Genomic DNA, 25,342 nt, shown 5'->3' on the forward strand with positions numbered 1-25,342 from the left:
ACTAGAGCCCGTGCTCTGCAACAAGAGAAGCCACCGTGATGAGAAGGCCATGCACTGCAACGAAGAGTAGCCCCTGCTCACCGCAACTAGAGAAAGCCTGCACACAGCAACCAAGACCCAACACAGCCAAAAATTAATTAATTAATTAAAAATTTAAAGTGGCAATACTTTTGGCCATTTGATCTAAAAAAGCAAAAACAGCTCAATAGTAAATGATATCTAATAGATTTAATTCTGAAAGTATACATCATTTAATAAGTAAGCATGTGTGGATGCTAGAGCCACTTTAAAGGAGGAAACTGGAAACTGTTTCTAACTGTCAGTGTTTTCATAATTTCTGAATATCATCTTATGTATTAGAAAGTAGATTTCTATGATGGAAGGAAAGATACTATGTTTCAAAGTTTCAGTGACTAAATACACACCTGCCCTAGTCCTCACTTACTCTCCCAAGTTCCTTTCTCCCCATCTCTCTCTGAAAGTCAACTCAGCCTCTCACTTCCAAATAAAATCTGGGTAATGGGCAAATAGAAAATTTGGGCAAAGCCAGACAGGCTACGGATATTACACAACAAATAACCAAGTTGGGGCAGAAAGCAGAAAAGAGAGCCTGTGGGTACAGAACTGGAAGGAGGGTGTGAGGACCTTGTTCTCAGGGATAAGAAGCACAGACGTCTGAAGTGTATTTGAGACTGAGAGGTATTTGAAGATGAGAGAAACACAAGAGAATTTCAAAGGCTTCTTCCAATAAAATTTGTTATTTTGCAAATATAACAACGTTTCCTTGAATTTGACCCTGTTCAGAAAAGGACATGTAGCAGTTAGGCTTTGAACAGGCAACACATAAGCATCATTTCTTATGCATAATTTTTCTGTAACAAGAAATGGGTAATATAATGAAAATTTAAAATATCCTCTAGAATAACAACCATGATAAGCTGTCCTAAATTAACATCTTTATACTTTCTCACTCTAATATTCCTAGAACAGTCTGGCCAAGAACTATGTTGGTTATTATATTATGTCCACAAAACACCATTTCATACAAGCTTTGAGAAATCTAAAATATAATTTCTACAGAAGGTGTGAAAACTAACTTCTAAGGAAAAAATAAGGGAGAGCTAAGAGGTTGCTGGGGAAACTAAATGAGAAAATGTAACTTGTCTGATAACAGATAAATCTTTGAGAAAATGGACTAGAGGCCAGTTAATAAAAACCCTCAGGGCTTCCCTGGTGGCGCAGTGGTTGAGAGTCCGCCTGCTGATACAGGGGACGCGGGTTCGTGCCTCGGTCCGGGAAGATCCCACATGCCGCGGAGCGGCTGGGCCCGTGAGCCATGGTCGCTGAGCCTGCGCGTCCGGAGCCTGTGCACTGCAATGGGAGAGGCCACAACAGTGAGAGGCCCGCGTACTGCAAACAAAAAAAAACAGAACCAAAAAAAAAACCCTCAGTACTAGGGAGAGGTTCACTATATTGATGGTGGTGATGGTTTCATGGTGCACACACCTGTTAAAACTTATCAAATTGTACATTTTAATGTGTGAAATTTATTATCAGTCAACCAAAAAAAGGAAAAAAAAAAAAAAAAAAAACTAGCCAGGCTACAGATGCATGAACACGTGTCCATCTGCAATTCAGAAGCAGTACCAGTTTTCAATAGCACTTGGAAACTTGGAAGCTATCATGTTGCTAAAACGCATACACAAATATACTCCATCCACATTAGATGAAATATGTAAAATTTAACACTTCAACTTAAAATAACAATTTACATGAGTGTAATGTAAATAAAATTAACTTTTAGGGGGAAGAAGATGGCAGTATGAAGAAGGGTTGTTATTTCCAGGGGCCAAATATCCATCTGCGAATTTAAAAAGTGGTTGGTTTGCAAGAAGAAAGGGGATAGAACACTCATTCATCTATTCCTTCATTCATTCAACAAATATTTATTGAAGTCTGATGAGTGCTAAGCATTGCAAATCAATGACCGCAAAAGAGACAGAGTGTGTTCTCTACCTTCATTAATTTCTAGTGTGGCAGAGAAGAAAGTTATCAATCAAGGCACCTCACAAAAATTAAATTATCCTGTGGAAAGTGACAAGGAAAAATCCATGAAAAAGTATGACAGGAGAGTCAGGGAAGGTTTCCCTGGGAAAGTGTTCTTTGAGCTGGGATATGCAGAATGAGTCACCCTTAACTGTGAGAGAGGAGACAGCATGTATAAAGGCCCTGGACAGGTAAAACATGGTGCTTCTGAATAACTAAAACAGAAATTGTTGAATTTAAGAGATACTTAGGAGTTAAAATCTATGGGTCTTGTAATAGACTGTATCTGGAAGGAGACGGAAGTAGCAAGAATGATACCAAGATTTCTGCAATTGGATACGTATGTGTGGCATTCATTAGATAGGAAATGGAGGACACAGGTCAGGCTGGGGCTAGGTGTCTGTTCTAATTTCATGGTGTCTTAGAATTTTCAACTAAAGCTGCTGAACAAGACTACATCAAAATTAAAAACTTCTGTGCATCAAAGAACACAACCAACAGAGTGAAAAAGTAGCCTGCAGAATGGGAGAAAACATTTGCAAAACAATATCTGATAAGGGGTCAATACCTAGAACTCTTAACTACAAGAACAACAGTAATAAAATAAATAACCTGAGTGAAGAATAGGCAAAAGGCTTAAATAAACATTTCTCCAAGGAAGATATAAATATGGCCAACAAGCATATGAAATGATGCTCAGTATAACTAATCATTAGAGAAATGCACATCAAAACCACAATATTGGGCTTCCCTGGTGGCGCAGTGTTTGAGAGTCTGCCTGCCGATGCAGGGGACATGGGTTCATGCCCCGGTCCGGGAAGATCCCACATGCTGCAGAGTGGCTAGGCCCGTGAGCCATGGCTGCTGAGCCTGCACGTCCGGAGCCTGTGCTCTGCAACGGGAGAGGCCACAACAGTGAGAGGCCCGTGTACCACAAAAAAACAAAACAAAACAAAACAAAAAACCACAATATCACCTCACACCCATTATGATGACTACTAAAAAAAAAAAAAAAAAAGAAAATAACAAACATTGTCAAGGATGTGGAGAAACTGGAACCCTTGTGCACTGTTAGTGGAAGTATAAAATGGTACAGCTGCTATGGAAAACAGTCTGGAGGTTTCTCAAAGAATTAAAAATAGAAGTACCATAGGATCCAGCAATACCACCTGTGGGTGTAAATCCAAAAGAACTGAAAGCAGGGTAATGAAGAGACTATTTATATACCCATGTTCATAGCAGGATTATTCACAATAGCCAAAAGGTGAAAGGGACACAAATGTCCATAAATGGATGAATGGATAAAGAAAATACCATATAAATACATGATAGAATATTATCTAGCCCTAAAAAGGAAGGACATTTTGACACATACTACAACATGGATAAACCTGGAGGACATTATGCTAAGTGAAATAGGCCAGTTACAAAAAGACAAACGCTATATGATTCCACTTACATAAGGCATCTAGAGTAGTAAAACTCATAGAAAAAGAAAGTCAAATAATGGTTGCCAGGAGCTAGAGGGAAGGCGAAATTGGGGGTTGTTTAACAGGTATAGAATTTCAGTTTTACAAGAGTTCTGCAGATGTGCTACTCAACCATGTGAATATACTTTACATGACTGAATTCTACACTTAAAGTGATTAAGATGATATATTTTATGTTATATGTATTTCAACACAATTAATTTTTTTAATATGCTGAATAAATATTGATAGTATTATAGCTATTTTGCTAGCTATATAATTGATCAGTCGGTAGCTAGCTAACCAGAGAGAGAGATTTTTGAGGAAAGCTGTGAACTGAAAATACAAATTTGGAAGTCATACAAAGAAACAATAATTTTATTACATGACATTCTTCTGTTCCCTGCATCCTTAAAATCTTGAATTTTCAAAGACTCTATAAATGTACAGTTTTCTCATCCTATCCTCCCTAAAGCCTGAGTTTGACACAAGAGTCTGGTTTCATCTCCAGGAGAAAACAAGTTGAAGATTTTCAAGCAACAGCAGAAATGGAGTGTTACCAGCTGTGCTATACTGCCACAACAAAAAAAATCTCTACCTGTCTATGCACCTAATTCTAGCAAAATTAAAAATGAGAAGTGTAGACAGGAAAAAAATAAGACTACTCTTTTGAGTAGTCTTATTTTTCTAGAGAAAAATCCACTGTTTACACATCAATATACATCCTTCTAGAATAATATTATTCTGCCTACCTTGTTTGCGTACATCCTCAACAGCAGCAACCAATTCTTCTTTGAGATCTTGACTCTCCTTAGCGATCTGTTCACCCTTTTCCAGAAAGTTCTGAGTGGCTTGCTCTACAGATGCAGCCAGTACATGGGCTTTCTTTGACCTCCCTTTCTTTTTACCAGATGGACCTTTGTTGCTTGTGTTGACAAGGGTCGTCACCTTAAATACAAAAGAACAACTGTAAAATTACTCTGCATAACTGTCTGGAAATAGCATATTATCATCTCATAATTTTAAAGTATCCTTTGCTTATTAAGTCATGAATACACATCACATAGCCTTATCTTAAGGAAAATGTGGAATTATATAGTTTAGCATATAAATTAACAGCAATTTATTTCCTGTAGAAGAAAAAAGCATGTGAATAAGGAAGAAAAGCAGATTTGCCAGTAGCTCAGTTTCCAATCCACTGGAGGGGGTGCTTTCACAGGTTGACAAATTTAGCACTGGTTGGAATACCCAGCTTCAGGGAGGAAATAAAATAAAATAAAATGTAGAACTGCCTTTGAGCTTTGAATCAGAAGAACCAATAACGGAGCCCAAAAGTCAGGGCAGAGGTGCATGAGTAGTTAATAAATGGTGGGCCATCAATACGCATTATTTATGTGTCACTTACCAAGGACTTTGAAGAGCCTTGCTATTTCTGATTTCATCTTGTAAAAACAAAATGGTAAATTTGATCCAAAGAGACCGAATGATTCAGTCTCAACATTTGGTTAACCTGCTAAAATTTCCAGAATTGAAATTAAATTTGCATTCTCACTCCTTTTCTAAGTATCATAATTTGGATACAATATCTCACCTGCCAAACTTCTTTTAGCACTCTGTCTAGAGCTATTTAATATGCTAACAAGGCTTTTAATATCTTTTAAACAACTTATCTCCTGTAGACTTCTGAACCTTTATTTTCTGCCAGTGAGAAGTCTGGGAGGGAAATGAATGCAACTGTTCCATATTCTATTCAGCTAGTCATCTACACCTCTGCATTTTTTTTTATCAGCTTCCTAAGAATGTGGATGTTGTAGTTTATTTGCACTGACGTGTATCCTGGTTAGCAAACTAAAGGCTTTATTGGAGCTTATCAAGAAAGCTCGTCCAGAGAAAAGTTCTAAATGCTATGGTCTCTACAATTTACTCCAAATCTGAGAGCAAGCGGTTATTAGGCAAAGTCACAATTAATGTCCAGTCAGTTTACAGGGCAAGAGATAATATCAGAAGAAAAGTATTGAATAAATGTGAACCAAGATGATGAATGTAGCAGAACCATTACTTCAGAAGTGGTTAATACAGCTGGTCTCTACAATTTACTCCAAATCCGAGAGCAAGCGGTTATTAGGCAAAGTCACAATTAATGTCCAGTCAGTTTACAGGGCAAGAGATAATATCAGAAGAAAAGTATTGAATAAATGTGAACCAAGATGATGAATGTAGCAGAACCATTACTTCAGAAGTGGTTAATACAGCGTTGGGAGCTGTCATATTCAGCTTTCTTTTGATTGTTAATAATTAGACACAGTGAATTAAAAAAGGACTCTGTAAGGACACTTAAGTACAAACACTAGACAGAAAAAAGAAAGATAAAGTCATTAAGAATAAGACTGTCAGAAAACGCTAGTTAGCTATAAAATACATATGCAGTCAGTAACACCTTGCAGTCTTTTCAGTTCCACCCCCAGAGGCAACCATCAGAAGAAAGACAGCCTGTCTCCAAAGTTACTTTTTGGAGGTACAGGAATGTTCTCCTTAAAGACGGTTTACTCTAGCACATTAACATAGCTCTCTTCCAGGAACCCCAACTCTCCAAAGAGCCGCTACCTGGAAACGAGTTTTTATGCTTCCTAAGCAAACACAGCAAACATCTCAAAAATCTTTTATTTGTATTTATTTTTATTTTTTAATCAAATGTATTTCCCATAGAACATTGTATAAGGTTAAGGTGTACAACATGTTAATTTGATACATGTATATAGTGTGTTAATACATGTATATGTTGTAATATGATTGCCATTGTAGTGATACTTGGCACCTCTATCCCTTTACATAATTACAGTACAATATGGTTGTCTATATTCATTACACTGTGCATAATTTCTCTATTTAGGCTAGGCTCTTTATTGGAGGAAAATATTCCTATTCTCATTGATATCTGATTTGTTCTCATTTTATATATAGTTTTGAGACATTCTGTGATCTAACTTTTCAGTCTTCAAAAATTAGAAAAAATGAATGGAGTTGGAAGCCATTAATGTTAGGCATATTGGCAGTTTTGGGGAGTGGAAGCTGACAGTGAATCTATTAATACCAAAAGAGCTAAATGACTATATTCTGGTTCACCTTCTGCAAAGGCAAACAGATTTCAATTTTTGTGTTGTCTCATGGTGCATTGCTGTATTAAGCACAGTTTAGGTAATGCTCATAATAACAAGTCAGTATGAAGTGTCAGTATGTGGGAAAAAATAAACATAGAACATTACCAGGAAGTTCCTTAGAAAAATGTAATTACTTTCAAATGAAGCAAATCCATTCAGTCCTCTTTTAGTAAGAGCTCTCATTTATTCACATGTGGAAGAATGTAAAGGGATACAAGATAGCAGAATAGAAGGAAAATTATGAGGCTCCATAAATGCTCATGTCTTAATCAGTCTAGAATAAAGAAATAATTGTTAACTCTCCCTATTGCTATTCAGTGCTTTGTTGAAGAACAAAGTTAACAAATTAGATAAGAAAAAAGAAAGAAGAGATATAAACATTAGAAAGTAGACACATTAAATTGTCATTACTTATAGAGAATATGAACGTATCGAGAAACTACAAAAGAATTAAAAGACAAACTATTAGAACTATTAGAGGTTAAATACTAGATAAGCAATAACAACCTAATAGAACACCATTACCAATGAAAAATCTAGTTTAAAATATCCTATTCACAATAGCCATAAATTGATATTCTCAGAGATAACCATAACACAAAATATAGAATGTTGTATGAAGAAAATTATAATTGTAATGAAGAACATGAAAGATGATTTAAATAATAGAGAGACACACCAATGAGCTCTGGAGACTACAGATCTCTGTGTCTAAGCCTGATATCCAGGCTGGGACTAGGTCTTGGGTAGATGGGGCTTACAGACTTTTTTTTTTTTTTTTGCGTTACGCGGGCCTCTCACTGCTGTGGCCTCTCCCGTTGCAGAGCACAGGCTCCAGACGTGCAGGCTCAGCGGCCATGGCTCACGGGGGCCAGCCGCTCCGCGGCCTGTGGGATCTTCCCGGACCGGGGCACGAACCCGTGTCCCCTGCATCGGCAGGCAGACTCTCAACCACTGCGCCACCAGGGAAGCCAAGACTTACATACTTTTGAAGGTCTAGTGCAGCTTGTTGGCAACCTTTTAAGAGATGGTTATTCTGTAGAAATTCCTGGTTGAATGGTACACCTTCTCTTACCCCAATCAGGCACTCTCTCTAATCCCCACATCAACTTTCACCCAAGGCAAGAGTCATTCAAGATCCACACAATCCCATTACCTCTCTAACAATTTGTGAGCACATCTTTTGTGCAGAAGAAAAAAAATAGAAAACATAAAGTTCCAGCAACAGAGACTAGGAGTAATAGCATGAACACTGACAGGTAAAAATGGGCATGATGTTTTCTAGGTAGTAAGGAGACCATTCTCACTTGAGAGGGCGGCTGTATATGAATGATATAGGAAACAAGATTAGATAGATGCGGTGGAGTAAAACTTTTAAACGCTCTGAAACCCAAGCTAAGGAGTTTAGCTTTTATTAGCCACTGTCAACATTTTTTTTAAATGAGAAGCATATGTGTTAAAGTGTCCGTGTTCTCTTTCCATTCATTTCTCAGCCCACTGAAATTCTGCTTTTATCCTCACACCTCCTGTAGCAGAGTCCTCTTAAACTGATCTCTCACTAAAGTAATTAATAAGTTGCCAAAATCAAATTACTTTTATCTTATCATACTACTCTATCACATTTAGTGCTATTGACTCACCTCTTCTTTCTCCTGGAAATATCTCCTGGCTAATTCTTTTAGCAATAATCTTTTCCTTCTCCAAACTCCTGTCGCTTTTAGGAGGGTCATCAAGCTTACTTGTCTCTGTACCCACCTTTATCTTCCTCCCTCCTACACCAGGAAAGACTTGCTGCTACCACCATCTTTTTTTTTTTGAATTTATTTTATTAAAGTATAGTTGATTTACAATGTTGTGTTAATTTCTGCTGTACAGCAAAGATATTCAGTTATTCATATGCATACATTCTTTTTCATATTCTTTTCCATTATGGTTTATCACAGGATCTTGAATCTAGTTCCCTGTGCTATACAGTAGGACCTTGCTGTTTATCCATTCTCTATATATACTAGTTTGCATCTGCTAAGCCCAAACTCCCAACCCTTCCTTCCCCCACTCCCTTGGCAACCACAAGTCCGTTCTCTATATCTGTGAATCTGTTTCTGTTTGTTAGATTAGTTCATTTGTGTCATATTTTAGATTCCACTTACAAATGATATCATATGGTATTTGTCTTTCTCTTTCTGACTTATTTCACTTAATATGATAATCTTTAGGTCCATCCATGTTGCTGCAAATGGCATTATTTCATTCTTTTTCTATAGCTGAGTAATATTCCACTGTACATGCATACCACATCTTCTTTATAGATTCATCTGTAAATGCACATTTAGGTTGCTTCCATGTCTTCGCTATTGTAAATAGTGCTGTTATGAACATAGGGGTCCATGCATCTTTTTGAATTATCATTTTGTACTACCACCCTTTTAAACTGATCTTCTGATCACATCATTCAGATTCATTGGCTATGCCAACTTCTCTCTAAACCCTCAACATAGCCCCTCTCTGTAGGCAACTCAACCTTAGCTTAGCAGGATATTTGATTTTCTCTAGTCATATATCTCAAATATTTCCTCAATGTCTCTGCCTCTCATCAAAGAAGAGAAGAAATCTTGCAGCTCATAGATGAGAGTATAAGTGGTTAATCGTTCCAGAACCTTGACCTAATGATGGTCCCAATGGACCCTGGTCAATAAAAAAACCTCAGCAATAGCAAGAGGATGGGAAATATAGTTTTCAGATACATTGACTGTGTGATTTGAGTATGAAACTACGAGACCCAGGCTGGTATAGACTGCTCATCATCTAATGTCCTAAGAGTAGACCCTCCATTCTTACACAACGGCAAGTAATGCAGTAGCCAACACCACTTCATTCCTTTCTTTTTTTTGCAATGTGTTTTATTGGAAGGCAACTTATCTGACCATGTCTCTTCAACTTGATCAGTTCTCTGCTTCCAGGATGTACAAACTCAATAGACATGGAAGACTTCTTCCCAAACTATAAGCAATAGTGAGGGCACCAAGGCACTTTGTCTTGGCAACTCTGTCACATCTGCCCGTAACCAACAACAGTGTAGTTTGTCTAAGCCTTATCCATAGGGCATTCGATTGAAAGTGAGCTCTGGAGATATCATTGTCACCCAGGGCTGGTTAGAAATATAGACTCTCAGGCCCCACTCCAGACCTACTAAAAGAGAATCTGTATTTTAACAAGATCCCAAAGTAATTCATATGCACATTAAAATCTGAGAAGCACTGAATTCTAGGACAATGATTTTCAGACTTTATCATACCTTATTATTATTATTTTTATTATTATTATTTGCAGTACACGGGCCTCTCACTGCTGTGGCCTCTCCCGTTGTGGAGCACAGGCTCCGGACGCGCAGGCTCAGCGGCCATGGCTCATGGGCCCAGCCGCTCTGCGGCATGTGGGATCTTCCCGGACCAGGGCATGAACCCGTGTCCCCTGCATCGGCAGGCGGACTCTCAACCACTGCGCCACCAGGGAAGCCCCAGACTTTATCATACTTTAGAATCACCTAGATGCTTGTTAGACGGCAAATTCGTAGATCTTATAGTGCTTCTGCTCATGTAGGTCTCAGCTAGTGTATTTCACATGCAACGCATGAAATTAGGATATGTATGGTTTATAGACTTTACTTTCAGAAACAGCAGTCTAGCTGAAGCAAAAGAACATGAGAGAGATAAAGCAATGACTTCTAGAGGTAAACCCTTCCTCTTATTTTAGGTGCCATGACATATCAGGAGTCCGCAAAAACAACTTGTTGATGAATTGATTGAAAGGCAATTTCCTCTGTTAGGCAATCACAAGGAACTTGGAAAAGTAAGAGTAAACAGATGTGAATGCTATAAGTCAAGCCATTATTTGAGCTCTCCAGAAAACCAATAAAAGAGAATCAAGAGCTGAAAATAAAAATGATAACTTAATTTTGCTAGATTCATGCACTCTGTAGATATGAGTAGTTAAGTCTTTATGAATTCTACTGTTGCACTGTTCTAAAGTATTTCATTTGTCATAATTGCTCAGCAAACATAACAGAGAGCTTTGATTACTTTTATAGCTTAAAAAAAAAGCAAGAGCATTGTGAGGTGCATATCTGAAAACAAAATGATCAAAAACAAGTTATTTATTCCAGGAGAAACAGAAGATAAATGCAAAAATCCTTAAAGAGGAAAACTCTTTAAGGGAGTTAAAATGCTCAAATGGTAGTATATTTGATAACATGAAGCCTCTAGGAGAAATCTTGTCAGGTTTTGAGCAGTGCCAAGTCAGAAAAACAACTGCCAAGTAATGAGTCAAAATGAGGTCTTCCTTGAATCACTCCTTGATTACCTAATCTATTCCTTTTGCCATTATACAGTAGGCACAAATATGGCTTGTACTTTTCCTTATAAAATATATGAAATGATATACACTCACCTTGTGGTACAGTCCATTATAAGTTGTTTCCTAGCACAGAATCTCCAGGACCTATAAGGTGTATGTATATTGTGCATTTTGGAGAGAAAAGGAGATCAGCACAGTGACACTAGTCCTCGAGCAAAAGGAGGTGATAATACAGACTTATGGTAGTCTCACTAATAACTAAAGTAAAACTTCCATGTCATAGAAACTATTGCAGTAGAATTTCGGATTGAACTGATCTTTTCTTCCCAAACCCAACTCCACATCCCGTTTTAGACAAAAAGAAGTAAATTACAAGAACTGCAGTTACTGATGCTTCCACAACTTCAAAAGTCAGAATTAGAAATGATGATCTTTTATAACGAGGCACTGGTAATTTAAAGAGGGATAAAATAAAGAATAATTCTGGTCTCTTTGTCTTTGAAAAATTTCTTCCCACTTATTTGATATTGACAGTGTAGATTAGTATGTATGTTCATTGATACAGAGTCCTGGAAGCATGCATTCTTAAACTTTGAAGGTAAGGTTTTATTATATCTAAAGCAGACCTGAACTTCTACTAGTTAATTAATGCTAGAAAGAAAGCCTATAAATAATGTTTCCCATTTAAGTTATTGTTCTTTGTAGACTCACCTGCAATTTTTAAATAAGGCCACAAGGCAAGCCTTCCCACTCAGTTGCTTTGGTATACTTTTTCCAAATACTTTATCTTGAAGAGTATACAGATGGTCTCTGACTTGTCATGGTTTGACTTACTGATTTTTCAGCTTTACAATGGTGAGAAAGCGATATGCATTCAGTAGAAAACATACTTCGAATTTTGATTTTTGATCTTTTCCTGGGCTAGCAATATGTGCTATGATACTGTCTCGTGATGCCAGGCAGGGGCAGCCTCAGCTCCCAGTCAACCCACCATCCCATGATCCCGAGGGGAAACAACCACACACTAATATCCATTCTGTACTCACACAACTATTCTGTTTTTCACTTTCAGTACAGTATTCAATAAATTACATTAGGTATTCAACACTCTATTTAAAATAGGTTTCAGTTATCCATATACATATACCTATTCTTTTTCAAATTCTTTTCCCACTTGGGTTATTACAGAATATTGAGCTGAGTTCCCTGTGCTGTATAGTAGGTATATGTGTAACTGAATCACTATGCTGTACACCTGAAACTAAAACATTGTAAATCAACTATAGTCCAATATAAAATAATTTTTTTATTTAAAAAATAAATTAAAATAAGCTTTGTGTTAGATGATTTTGCCCAACTGTAAGCTATGGTCTAAGCACATTTAAGGTAAGCTATACTAAGCTATAATGTTCAGTAGGTTAGGTGGATTAATGAATTTGCCATATGATATTTTCAACTTACGATGGTTTTATCAGGACTTGACCTCATTATAAGTCAAGGAAGATCTGTTAACATCAAAAAGTAGATTTCCAAAATTAACCCTAAAACAGACATTCTGTGATTGGGTTTGAGGAATTTCTATGGCCGGCCAGTTTTGACTATATTAAATTTCTATGAATAGCCAGTTATAACTATATCAAATTTTTTCTAGGCTAAACTTTCTGTGGTTACAATTTACAGAGTGGATCAGTTGGGCCCTGGATGATCGATTCATCTTTAGATTAGAAGTGGTTCAAACTTATTTCCTAGCAAGAATCTCACTAGTGTCTATAAGCCAAAATGAAATAAGGTGGCCTTCTCGGGACTTCCCTGGTGGTGCAGTGGTTAAGAATCGCCCTGCTAATGCAGGGGACATGGGTTCAAGCCCTGGTCCGGGAAGATCCCACATGCAGTGGAGCAACTAAGCCCATGCATCACAATTACTGAGCCTGTGCTCTAGAGCCCGTGAGCCACAACTACTGAAGCCCACATGCCTAGACTCCGTGCTCCTCAACAAAAGAAGCCACCACAATGATAAGCCTGCATGCCGCAATGAAGAGTAGACCTCACTCGCCGCAACTAAGAGAAAGCCTGTGTGCAGCAACGAAGACCCAACACAGCCAAAAATAAAAAAAAAAAATTATTTTTAAAAAAGGTGGCCTTCTCCTTAAGCACTTGTTCTTCAGAAGAAACTCAATTTTCCTTATAGGATGTTAAACTAACATTTTCCACTCTCTATTAAGCCTGCTGTTTCATATTTAAGTAGCAGCATTAGGAGCTCAATTTCTTGTAACCTCCAGGGAGTGTGGTCTAGATTTTCTGTCATCCAAAAGCTTGTCTGAGAGAAACAACATTTAGTTTTGCTTGAAGGAAGTGCAGTCCACGTCTCTCTCCACCTATTATAATAGCTCAACTTAAAACACATCAGTAAAGAGAGAAATGGTATTATCCTGGACACTGGTGCAAATGTTTCTACTGCCTTAGTGCAATATCACTTACTTCAACAGAGGATACTACCACAAAGGGTTTTAGAAAGCTCACTGTGTATACTCTAAAGTTATAGATAAGATAATCATTCTTCACATAATACTGAGAAATGTTTGAATGATTTTAGTACCAAGAATATTGGAACCTCTCTTTAGAAACGGGTTTGATTTTATTTCATGGACATTAAATTGTGTAATAAATAAATGATTCCTTTTTTCACTGACTTCAATAAAAAAAAGCTTATCCCAAGTCTGTGGTCCCTATTATAAAGCATATGATTTAATGTTTATTATTACTGTGTTAGTCTCCATCTTTGCTCCTTATCTATACTTATAGTCATCTTTCTTTTTAAATCACTTTCCTTTAAGGTATGTTAACTTTTCAGTATTTTATATATCCTTTAAAGTCTCCATAAATCTTTTACGGAAGGCAGTAAAATATATTCTGTCAATTGATATACCTTTTTTCAACACTTTTACATGTGCAAAATGAAGATTAATCCTACAATCTGTGTCATCTAAAATATACATTTCATAAAATTTTATTTTTTTCTTACAGGTACTTAAATATATATATCTTACAATTGATGACATGCTAGATTTGATAAAACATGGTAAATCAAACAAGCACAAGAAACAAACTTATTTAAAGGATCTAGTAACAACCTAGATTTTCCTAGAATCTCTGTAACTTTCAATGTCTACACTTAAAGCAATGAAAAATTACACTCAAAATTAAGACACTAAAGCAATATCAGAATTCACTGAAGGAGCAACTGTTTAGAATCAGGAATTTTAAGTGAGTGAGAAGATGTTTCTGTTTTTAAAAATCCTAAATGTTGGGACTTCCCTTGTGGTCCAGTAGTGAAGAATCGGCCTTCCAATGCAGGTGACGCAGGTTTGATCCCTGGTCAGGGAACTAAGATCCCACATGCTGCAGGGCAACTAAGCCCACGCACCACAACTACTGAGCTCACGGGCCTCAACTAGAGAGCCTGAATTCCGCAAATTACAGAGCCCATGAGTCCTGGAGCCTGCGTGCCACAACTAGAGAAGAGAAAACTCACACGTCACAACTAAAGAAAAGCCCACGCGCGGCGGTGAAGAGCCCACACGCCACAATGAATCCCGCATGCTTCAACAAAGATCCCGCGTGCCACAATTAAGACCAGACGCAGCCAAAAATAAATAAACAAACAAACAAATAAATAAATCTTCCCCAAAACAAAAAAATCCTAAATGTTCTAACCATCAGCGCCCATCTGAGAAAATCCCATGCTGTTCTTAATGCCCCACCAAATTGAAGAATGACTAAACTACGTTCATGATTCACTATTTTGGATTTAACTAAGATTAAAATAAAAGGAAAAAAAATAAAACTAGACTGTTACAAGAAACAGTATACACAAATCTGAAACCATGATAAATAAAAACTATTCTCCGATCAACACTATGTTAACTAAAGGATTCAGTTGACCAAAACTTCTATTCCCCCCAAATTCATCAAGCCTTTTTACTATTACAATCATTGATTGACAATGCCACTTGCTTTGACATTTTCCTTCTTTAAAGTTAGTGGATTCCAACAGAGTGCACACACTCTATGGGAAGTAATGGATAATCCATGGGACGCAGGAAAAGTATCAGGATTCTATATTGGCTTTTGTGTAAAAAAGGAAATTAAGAATTAAGCCATACTAATGTTTCATATAAGGACTTAAACTGGCACCACCACCTCATCTCTACGTCAGATGGCCTTGAGCCACATATGACAAATGGGGTATCTTGAGAGAAAGATAAGGTCCACAAATCCAAGGAATTGGCAATGGTGGCCTTACGCTTCAATGTATATACCTTGTTAAGTGGTTTTAAGGATTATATTAATTGATTTTTCAAACATATACAAAAACACCCTCATAAAATGGACCAGACACTTAAAAGGATCACTGCGAATTGGAAACTGGGACTTGACGATAGTACTAAAAATGCAACCACAATTTAACAATTTAAGAAAATGCAGGGCAGACCCTCCCCCTAGTCTTTTTTTTTTTTTCGTGCAGATTTCTTTTATAAATAATCCTTTATTCACTGCAGTGAATACAAGCAGAATATACCACGAACTGAATATGGGTTTAGGTCCTTACAACTTCATTTTTATCATTCACATATAGGTGAGAAAAGAAAATGAAACACTGTCTCTAGAAGCAAAGGATGACTTCATATTTTCTTAATTTCTTTCCCTGAGGAGCTTTTAAACTGTAAAATATTCACAATTACATACAGTGTCCCAAAGCTACTTTAACAATACATATTTTGGTTATCTTTTTTTTTTTTTTTTTTTTTTTGGCCAACAGGACTAAATAATCAAGTACAGGTACAGTGAAGCAGGCGAGAGGAAATTATACGTTAAAAGGGGACTCTGTAACAATGGCTTGTTGCTTAGGTATTTCTTCTGCCTACTTGCCCTTTGTTTAGATATCCAGTAGCTATCCAGGCTCTTTTCTGGGAATGAGACAATTTTAGCTAATTGTGACTTTCCTGTGGTTAGTTGTTTTTATTTTATTTTTGTTTATTTTATTTATCTTTTTATACAGCAGGTTCTTATTAGTTATCCATTTATACACATTAGTGTATATTAGTGAATCTCCCAATTCATCACACACACACACCCCCGCCACTTCCCCCCTTGGTGTCCATATGTTTGTTCTTTACATCTGTGTCTCTATTTCTGTCCTGCAAACCGGTTCACCTGTACCATTTTTCTAGGTTCCACATATATGCCTTAATATACAATATTTGTTTTTCTTTTTCTGACTTACTTCACTGCCTATGACAGTCTCTAGATCCATCCATGTCTCTACAAATGACGCAATTTTGTTCCTTCTTATGGCTGAGTAATATTCCATTGTATATATGTACCACATCTTCTTTATCCATTCATCTGTCGATGGGCATTTAGGTTGCTTCCATGACCTGGCTATTGTAAATAGTGCTGCAGTGAACACTGGGGTACATGTGTCTTTCTGAATTATGATTTTCTCTGGATATATGCCCAGTAGTGGGATGCTAGATCATATGGTAATTCTATTTTTAGTTTTTTAACGAACCTCCATACTGTTCTCCATAGAGGCTGTATCAATTTACATTCCCACCAACAGTGCAACAGGGTTCCCTTTTCTCCACACCCTCTCCAGCATTTGTTGTTTGTAGATTTTCTGATGATGCCCATTCTAACTGGTGTGAGGTGATACCTCATTGTACTTTTGATTTGCATTTCTCTAATAATTAGTGATGTTGAGCAGCTTTTCATGTGCTTCTTGGCCATCTGTATGTGTTCTTTGGAGAAATGTCTATTTAGGTCCTCTGCCCATTTTTTGATTGGGGAGTTTATTTTTTTAATATTGACCTGCATGAGTTGTTTATATACTTTGGAGATTAATCCTTTGTCTGTTGATTCGTTTGCAAATATTTTCTTCCATTCTAAGGGTTGTCTTTTTGTCTTGTTTGTATTTTCCTTTGTTTTGCAAAAGCTTTTAAGTTTCATTAGGTCCCATTTGTTTATTTTTGGTTTTATTTCCATTACTCTGGGAGGTAGGTCAAAAAAGATCTTGCTGTGATTTATGTCAAAGAGGGTTCTTCCTATGTTTTCCTCTAAGAGTTCTATAGTGTCCAGCCTTACATTTAGGTCTTTAATCCATTTTGAGTTTATTTTTGTGTATGGTGTTAGGGAGTGTTCTAATTTCATTCTTTTACATGTAGCTGTCCAGTTTTCCCAGCACCACTTATTGAAGAGACTGTCTTTTCTCCACTGTATATCCTTGCCTCCTTTGTCATAGATTAGTTGACCATAGGTGCGTGGGTTTATCTCTGGGATTTCTATCCTGTTCCATTGATCTATATTTCTGTTTTTGTGCCAGTAACATATTGTATTGATTACTGTAACTCTGTTGTACAGTGAGTCTGATTCCTTCAGGGAGACTGATTCCTTCAGCTCCATTTATTTCCCTCAAGACTGCTTTGGCTATTTGGGGTCTTCTGTGTTTCCATACAAATTTTAAGAGTTTTTGTTCTAGTTCTGTAAAAAATGCATTGGTAACTTGATAGGGATTGCATTGAATCTGCAGACTGCTTTGGGTAGTATAGTCATTTTCACAATACTGATTCTTCCAAGAACATGGTGTATCTCTCCATCTGTTTGTATCATCTTTAATTTCTTACATCAGTATCTTACAGTTTTCTGCATACAGGTCTTTTGTCTCCCTAGGTAGGTTTATTCCTAGGTATTTTATTCTTTTTGTTGCAATGGTAAACGGGAGTGTTTCCTCTTTCAGATTTTTCATCATTAGTGTATAGGAATGCCAGAGATTTCTGTGCATTAATTTTGTATCCTGCTACTTTATCAAATTCATTGATTAGCGCTAGTGGTTTTCTGATGGCACCTTTAGGATTGTCTATGTACAGTATCATGTCATCTGCAAACAGTGACAGTTTTACGTCTTCTTTTCCAATATGGATTCCTTTTATTTATTTTTCTTCTCTGATTGCCATGGCTAAGACTTCCAAAACAATGTTGAATAACAATGGTGAGAGTGGACATCCTTGTCTTGTTCTTGATCTTAGAGGAAATGTTTCAGTTTTTCACCACTGAGAATGATTGCTGTGAGTTTGTCATATATGGCCTTTATTATGATGAGGTAGGTTCCCTCTATGCCCACATTCTGGAGAGTTTTTATCATAAATGGGTGTTGAATTTTGTCAAAAGCTTTTTCTGCATTTATTGAGATGATCATATGGTTTTTATTCTTCAATTTGTTAATAGCGTGTACCACATTGATTGATTTGCATATATTGAAGAATCCTTGCATCCCTGGGATATATCCCACTTGATCATGGTGTACGATCCTTTTAATGTGTTGTTGGCTGCTGTTTGCTAGTATTTTGTTGAGGATTTATACATCTATATGCATCTGTGATGTTCACCTGTAGTGTTCTTTCTTTGTGGCATCTTTGTCTGGTTTTGGTATCAGGGTGATGGTGGCCTCATAAAATGAGTTTGGGAGTGTTCCTCCCTCTGCTATATTTTGGAAGAGTTTGAGAAGGGTAGGTATTAGCTCTTCTTTAAATGTTTGATAGAATGCACCTGTGAAGCCATCTGGTCCTGGACTTCTGTTTGTTGGAATATTTTTAATCACAGTTTCAATTTCATTACTTGTGATTGGTCTGTTCATGTTTTCCACTTATTCCTGGTTCAGCCTTGGAAGGTTATACCTTTCTAAGAGTTTGTCCATTCCTTCCAAGTTGTCCATTTCATTGGCATAGAGTTGCTTGTAGTAGTCTCTTAGGATGCTTTGTATTTCTGCGGTGTCTATTGTAACTTCTCCTTTTTCATTTCTAATTTTATTGATTTGAGTCCTCTCCCTCTTCTTCTTGATGAGTCTGGCTAATGCTTTACCAATTTTGTTTATCTTCTCAAAGAACCAGCTTTTAGTTTTATTGATCTTTGCTATTGTTTCTTTGTTTCTATTTCATTTATTTCTGATCTAATCTTTATGATTTCTTTCCTTCTGCTAACTTCAGGTTTTGTTTGTTCTTATTTCTCTAGTTCCTTTAGGTGTAAGGTTAGATTGTTTATTTGAGATTTTTCTTGTTTCTTGAGGTAGGCTTGTATTTCTATAAACTTCCCTCTTAGAACTGCTTTTGCTGCATCCCATAGGTTTTGGATCATTGTGTTTTCGTTGTCATTTGTCTCTAGGTATTTTGTGATTTCCTCTTTGATTTCTTCAGTGATATCTTGGTTATTTAGTAATGTATTGTTTAGCCTCCATGTGTTTGTGATTTATACGTTTTTATCCCTGTAATTGATTTCTAATCTCGTAGTGTTGTGGTCAGAAAAGATGCTTGATATGATTTCAATTATTCTTAAATTTACTGAGGCTTGATCTGTGACCCAAGATGTGATCTGTCCTGAAGAAGGTTCCGTGTGCACTTGAGAAGAAAGTGTAATCTGCTGTTTTTGGATGGAATGTCCTATAAATATCAATTATAGCTATCTGGTCTATTGTGTCATTCAAAGCTTGTGTTTCATTATTAATTTTCTGTTTGGATGATCTGTCCATTGGTGTAAGTGAGGTGTTAAAGTTCCCTACTATTATTGTGTTGCTGTCAATTTCCTCTTTTATAGCTGTTAGCAGTTGCCTTATATATTGAGGTGCTCCTATGTTGGGTGCATATATGTTTATAATTGTTATATCTTCTTGGATCGATCCCTTGATCATTATGTAGTGTCCTTCCTTGTCTCTTGTAACATTCTTTATTTTAAAGTCTATTTTATCTGATATGAGTATTGCTACTCCAGCTTTCTTTTGATTTCCATTTGCATGGAATATCTTTTTCCATCCCCTCACTTTCACTCTGTATGTGTGCCTAGGTCTGAAGTGGGTCTCTTGTAGACAGCATATATATGGGTCTTGTTTTTGTATCCATTCAGCGAGCCTGTGTCTTTTGGTTGGAGCATTTAATCCATTCACGTTTAAGGTAATTATCGATATGTATGTTCCTATGAACATTTTCTTAATTTTATGGGTTTGTTTTTGTAGGTCCTTTTCTTCTCTTGTGTTTCCCACTTAGAGAAGTTCCTTTAGCATTTGTTTGGTTTGGTGGTGCTGAATTCTCTTAGCTTTTGCTTATCTGTAAAGCTTTTGATTTCTCCATTGAATCTGAATGAGATCCTTGCCGGGTAGAGTAATCTTGGTTGTAGGTTCTTCCATTTCATCACTTTAAGTATATCATGTCACTCCCTTCTGGCTTGTAGTTTCTGCTGAGAAATCAGCTGTTAACCTTATGGGAGTTCCCTGTATGTTATTTGGCATTTTCCCTTGTTGCTTTCAATAATTTTTCTTTGTCTTTAATTTTTGTCAATTTGATTACTATGTGTCTCGGTGTGTTTCTCCTTGGGTTTATCCTGCCTGGGACTCTGAATTTCTTGTACTTGGGTGGCTATTTCCTTTCCCATGTTAGGGAAGTTTTCAACTATAATCTCTTCAAATATTTTCTAGGGTCCTTTCTCTCTCTGTTCTCCTTCTGGGACCCCTATAATATGAATCTTGTTGGCTTTAATGTTGTCCCAGAGGTCTCTTTGGCTGTCTTCATTTCTTTTCATTCATTTTTCTTTACTTTGTTCCATGGCAGTGAATTCCACCATTCTGTCTTCCAGGTCACTTATCCATTCTTCTGCTTCAGTTATTCTGCTATTGATTCCTTCTAGTGTATTTTTCATTTCAGTTATTGTATTGTTCATCTCTGTTTGTTTGTTCTTTAATTCTTCTAGGTTTTTGTTCTTTAATTCTTCTATGTCTTTGTTAAACATTTCTTGCATCTTCTCGATCTTTGCCTCCATTCTTTTTCCAAGGTCCTGGATCATATTCACTATCATTATTCTGAATTATTTTTCTGGAAGGTTGCCTATGTCCACCTCATTTAGTTGTTTTTCTGGGGTTTTATCTTTTTCCTTCATCTGGTACATAGCCCTCTGACTTTTCATCTTGTCTATCTTTCTGTGAATGTGTTTTTTGTCCACAGGCTGCAGGATTGTAGTTATTCCTGCTTCTGCTGTCTTCCCTCTGGTGGATGAGGCTATCTAAGAGGCCTGTGCAAGTTTCCTGATGGGAGGGACTGTGGTGGGTAGAGCTGGGTGTTGTTCTGGTGGGCAGAGCTCAGTAAAACTTTAATCCATTTGTCTGCTGATGGGTGGGGCTGGGTTCCCTCCCTGTTGGTTGTTTGGCCTGAGGCGACACAACACTGGAGCCTACCCCACTCTTTGGTGTGGCTAATGGCAGACTCTGGGAGGGCTCACGCCTAGGAGTACTTCCCAGAACTTCTGCTGCCAGTGTTCTTGTCCCCGTGGTGAGCCACAGCCACCCCCCGCCTCTGCAGAAGACCATCCAATACTAGCAGCTAGGCCTGGTTCAGTATCCTATGGTGTCACTGCTCCTTCCCCTGGGTCCCAATGCACACACTACTTTGTGTGTGCCCTCCAGGAGTGGAGTCTCTGTTTCCCCCAGCCCTGTCGAAGTCTTGCAATCAAATCCCACTAGCCTTCAAAGTCTGATTCTCTAGGAATTCCTTCTTCCATTGCCAGACCCCCAGGTTGAGTAGCCTGATGTGGGGCTCAGAACCTTCACTCCAGTGTGTGGACTTCTGTGGTATAAGTGTTCTCCAGTCTGTGAGTCACCCACCCACCAGTTACGGGATTTGATTTTATTGTGATTGCACCTCTCCTACCATCTCACTGTGGCTTCTCCTTTGTCTTTGGATGTGAGGTATCTTTTTTGGTGAGTTCCAGTGTCTTCCTGTCAATGATTGTTCAGCAGGTAGTTGTGATTCTGGTGCTCTCACAAGAGGGAGTGAGCTCACGTCCTTCTACTCTGCCATCTTCCCTATGGTTAGTTTTATCCATCACCTCCATGTGGCTTTCGTTCTGGTGCTGTGGTAAGAGGATACGGCATTCCTTGACTCTCCCTCTAGTCTTAATACAAGCTCTTGTTAGCTACATTATGAGGCTGAAAAAAAGACAAGCTAATCAGAGCTGAGAAGTTGAAATATATATTTACATCCATTATTTCTAACAATGAATCTCATTCCAGTTTCCTTGAGATATTAGCTAATGATGTCCTAAAGCAAGTATGATTTGCAAAACTTTAAAAAAATTTAACCATTTAAATTATATATCTTCTATTTATTTTTAGTGAAAAGTAAGTTTATTGTTTTCATTATTGTTAATTGGAAAGACCACCTGGTGCTATTGAACACACTCCTTTATCCTCTGTTCACAAGACGAGATTGTGTTTCCCAGCCTCCCTTGGAGTTTATGTGGTCAACTGACTGAATTCCAACCAACAGAATGTGAGCCTCAAGTGATATGTGCTCTTCTCCTGGGCCACTAACATGCTCCTCCACATTTTTTTCCCCCAAACTGACAAATTTGGAAGCCACGTGTTGAAGATGATGAAGCCACAGGCTGGAAGGAGCCGAAGCCCTTAAATTTTCCCTTGAAGGAGACCGACCCATGGATCAGAAAGACCCATTTGGATATTATGTAATGAGAAGAAAACTTCTATTATGTCAAGCCTTTGATATTTTGGGGTTTATCTGTTACAGCAGCTAACATTAACTACATCACTATATTATTTATAGATTTTATATATATATATATATATACACACAATGTATATATGTTAAATGATCATCACAATAAGTTTAGTTAACATCCATCACCATACATAGCTAGAAGTGTTTTTCTTTGATGAGAACTTTTAAGATCTACTCTCTTAGCAACTTCCAAATATACAATATACTGTTATTAACTATAGTCGCCATGCTATACATTACATCCCCAGGACTTATATCTATGAGCGCATTTTTAGTTGCTTGTTTAGGTTCCACATATAAGTAAGATCATATGGTGTTTGTTTTTCTCTGACTTATTTCATTTAGCATAATGCCCTCAAGGTCCATTCATGTTGTCACAAATAGCAAGACTTCATTCTTTTTTATGGCTAAACAGTATTCCATTCTGTGTGTGTGTGTGTGTGTGTGTGTGTGTGTGTGTGTGTGTGTGTATAAGTTTCTTTATTCATTCATTCATCCATGGACACTTAGATTGTCTCCATGTCTTGGCTATCATAAATAATGCTGCCATGAACATCGGGCACAGATATCTTTTCAATATAGTATTTTCATAAGTGGAATTGCTGGGTCATATGATAGAACTATTTTTAATTTTTGAAGAACATCCATACTATTTTCCATTATGGCTCCACCAATTTACATTCCCAACAACAATGCACAATTCCCTTTTCTCTACAAAATGTATATATTTTATAATTGTATATAATACATTAGGTTCAGGAATGTACACTTATTTAGAAAAATAAATAACACATGCACTAAATATGTATGTATACATACATACACAGACACATACAAACATTTTTTAAAACCGTGCTAGGTTACTATTACAACATTTGGTAGATAAAGCTTTGGGTGACAGTTTTTCACTTTTTATTCAGCTCTGTACACACTTCCTTTCTGTGAATTGCTATGAAATTTTCCATTTTCCATATGCAGAAGTTTGAAAGAGCCAAGCCCTTTTCTTACACAATTTTGAAAAGTCATTCTCTTCATACCATTTCAATGATCTAGGCGTAACCTGCTTGTCAGTTAATGGTATGTTTCTCATAACAAAAAACAAACAGAAAGATAACATTAAGTTTGTTTTTCAAGTCAGATTACAAATTTTCTTTCAAAGTTACGATCCACCTACTGAATCTAAGAATTATTAAATATGAAATTTCAAGGAGCCAGCTAATGCCTTTAGTAAAATGTGACATTCACATAGATATTGTTAAATAAGCCCATAGATATGGGTACATAAAATCATTATTTATATAGCCCAACATGTTACAAAGCCTCTTTCAAAATTTTCCTTGTGAACTTTACAACCTTTTACTCTTATTTGATTTAAGGCGGTGACAGGTACCTGCTACCTGCAAGAACTTCATGTGAATATTCTTTTACCTTTTAAAAAAATAAACTGCATCTGGTAGTAAATATGTGAAATCATAGTTGCAACATAGGTGATGTTATAGGATAAATATTCCCCCTCCCCCTTTTCAATTTGAAAGCACTTTAAGGAACTACTGTCAAATGCTTGACGATATCTCACATGTCAGGATACCTCCCTCAATTCTTCCTGCCCCAATACACCTCACTGACCACCAGCCAGATTTTCCACCTACTAAAATTCTTACCAAAGCTTCTACCAACCATGCATCTTCTATTTCTGTCTACCCACAGGCATCTTAAATTATCCATTTTCTCTGGACCAAAATGGTAAGTAAAACCCAAGGTATAACTGAACACACAACACTACTGCACAGACAGGTCTGGCGGTCAGACACAACCTACTACACCCCCCCCCCCTTATTACTGAGATCTGCATCACAGGTGTTTTGGAAAGTTATCAATCAACTTGAGTACTGGGTACAACAAAACATATTAATCAGTTTGAGGAATCAGAAAAAGTTATTTAGAAACAGATCAACGCGTTCAGCAAACACTTGTGATAACAAAACAGACAGCAGGGCTCCTGGAAACAACAGGACCAATCTTCTAATAGCAAGTCTAAACGCATCAATGAAATCATAGTTATAACACAGGTGATAAATACTTTATCACCATGCTCTGTATATTCTAATATTACTTGCTAAAGTTAATATTTGTTCCTATTAAGTATACCGGGTAGAGGCAACTTTCAAAAGTAACAGATGCCAAAACAAAGAAATCCTGCAAAAAACCTAAAAAAAAACCCCAAAACCCCCAAAATCCAAATTCTAACATGGACCAGGAAATTTTAATATAAATCCTGCTGATCTTAACAATAAAAAAGAGAATCAAATAATCAGGCTATTCAGAGCAATAATACATGGAGGTATTAATTTCTTTTTTTTTAAATCTTTATTGGAGTATAATTGCTTTACAATGGTGTGTTAGTTTCTGTTTTACAACAAAATGAATCAGTTATATATATACATATGTTCCCATATCTCTTCCCTCTTGCGTCTCCCTCCCTCACACCCTCCCTATCCCACCCCTCCAGGCGGTCACAAAGCACCGAGCTGATCCCCCTGTGCTATGCGGCTGCTTCACACTAGCTATCTACCTTACGTTTGGTAGTGTATATATGTCCATGCCTCTCTCTCGCTTTGTCACAGCTTACCCTTCCCCCTCCCCATATCCTCAAGTCTATTCTCTAGTAGGTCTGTGTCTTTATTCCTGTTTTACTCCTAGGTTC

At 37.2% G+C, this 25,342-nt stretch overlaps 1 protein-coding gene across 2 annotated transcripts in view; it reads right to left on the reverse strand.

Annotated features, from left to right (window-relative positions):
- CTNNA2 (catenin alpha 2) overlaps positions 1–25,342 on the reverse strand; it is a 1,193,101-nt gene that overhangs the window by 927,808 nt on the left and 239,951 nt on the right. For both annotated transcript variants that reach the window (XM_030837530.2, XM_030837533.2), the window contains exon 3: positions 4,268–4,463. In XM_030837530.2, the coding sequence (XP_030693390.1) occupies positions 4,268–4,463 (196 nt within the window). The remainder of the gene's footprint in view (positions 1–4,267; positions 4,464–25,342) is intronic.

The sequence above is a fragment of the Globicephala melas genome, chromosome 12 (assembly GCF_963455315.2).
Source record: "Globicephala melas chromosome 12, mGloMel1.2, whole genome shotgun sequence".
NCBI lineage: Eukaryota > Metazoa > Chordata > Mammalia > Artiodactyla > Delphinidae > Globicephala > Globicephala melas.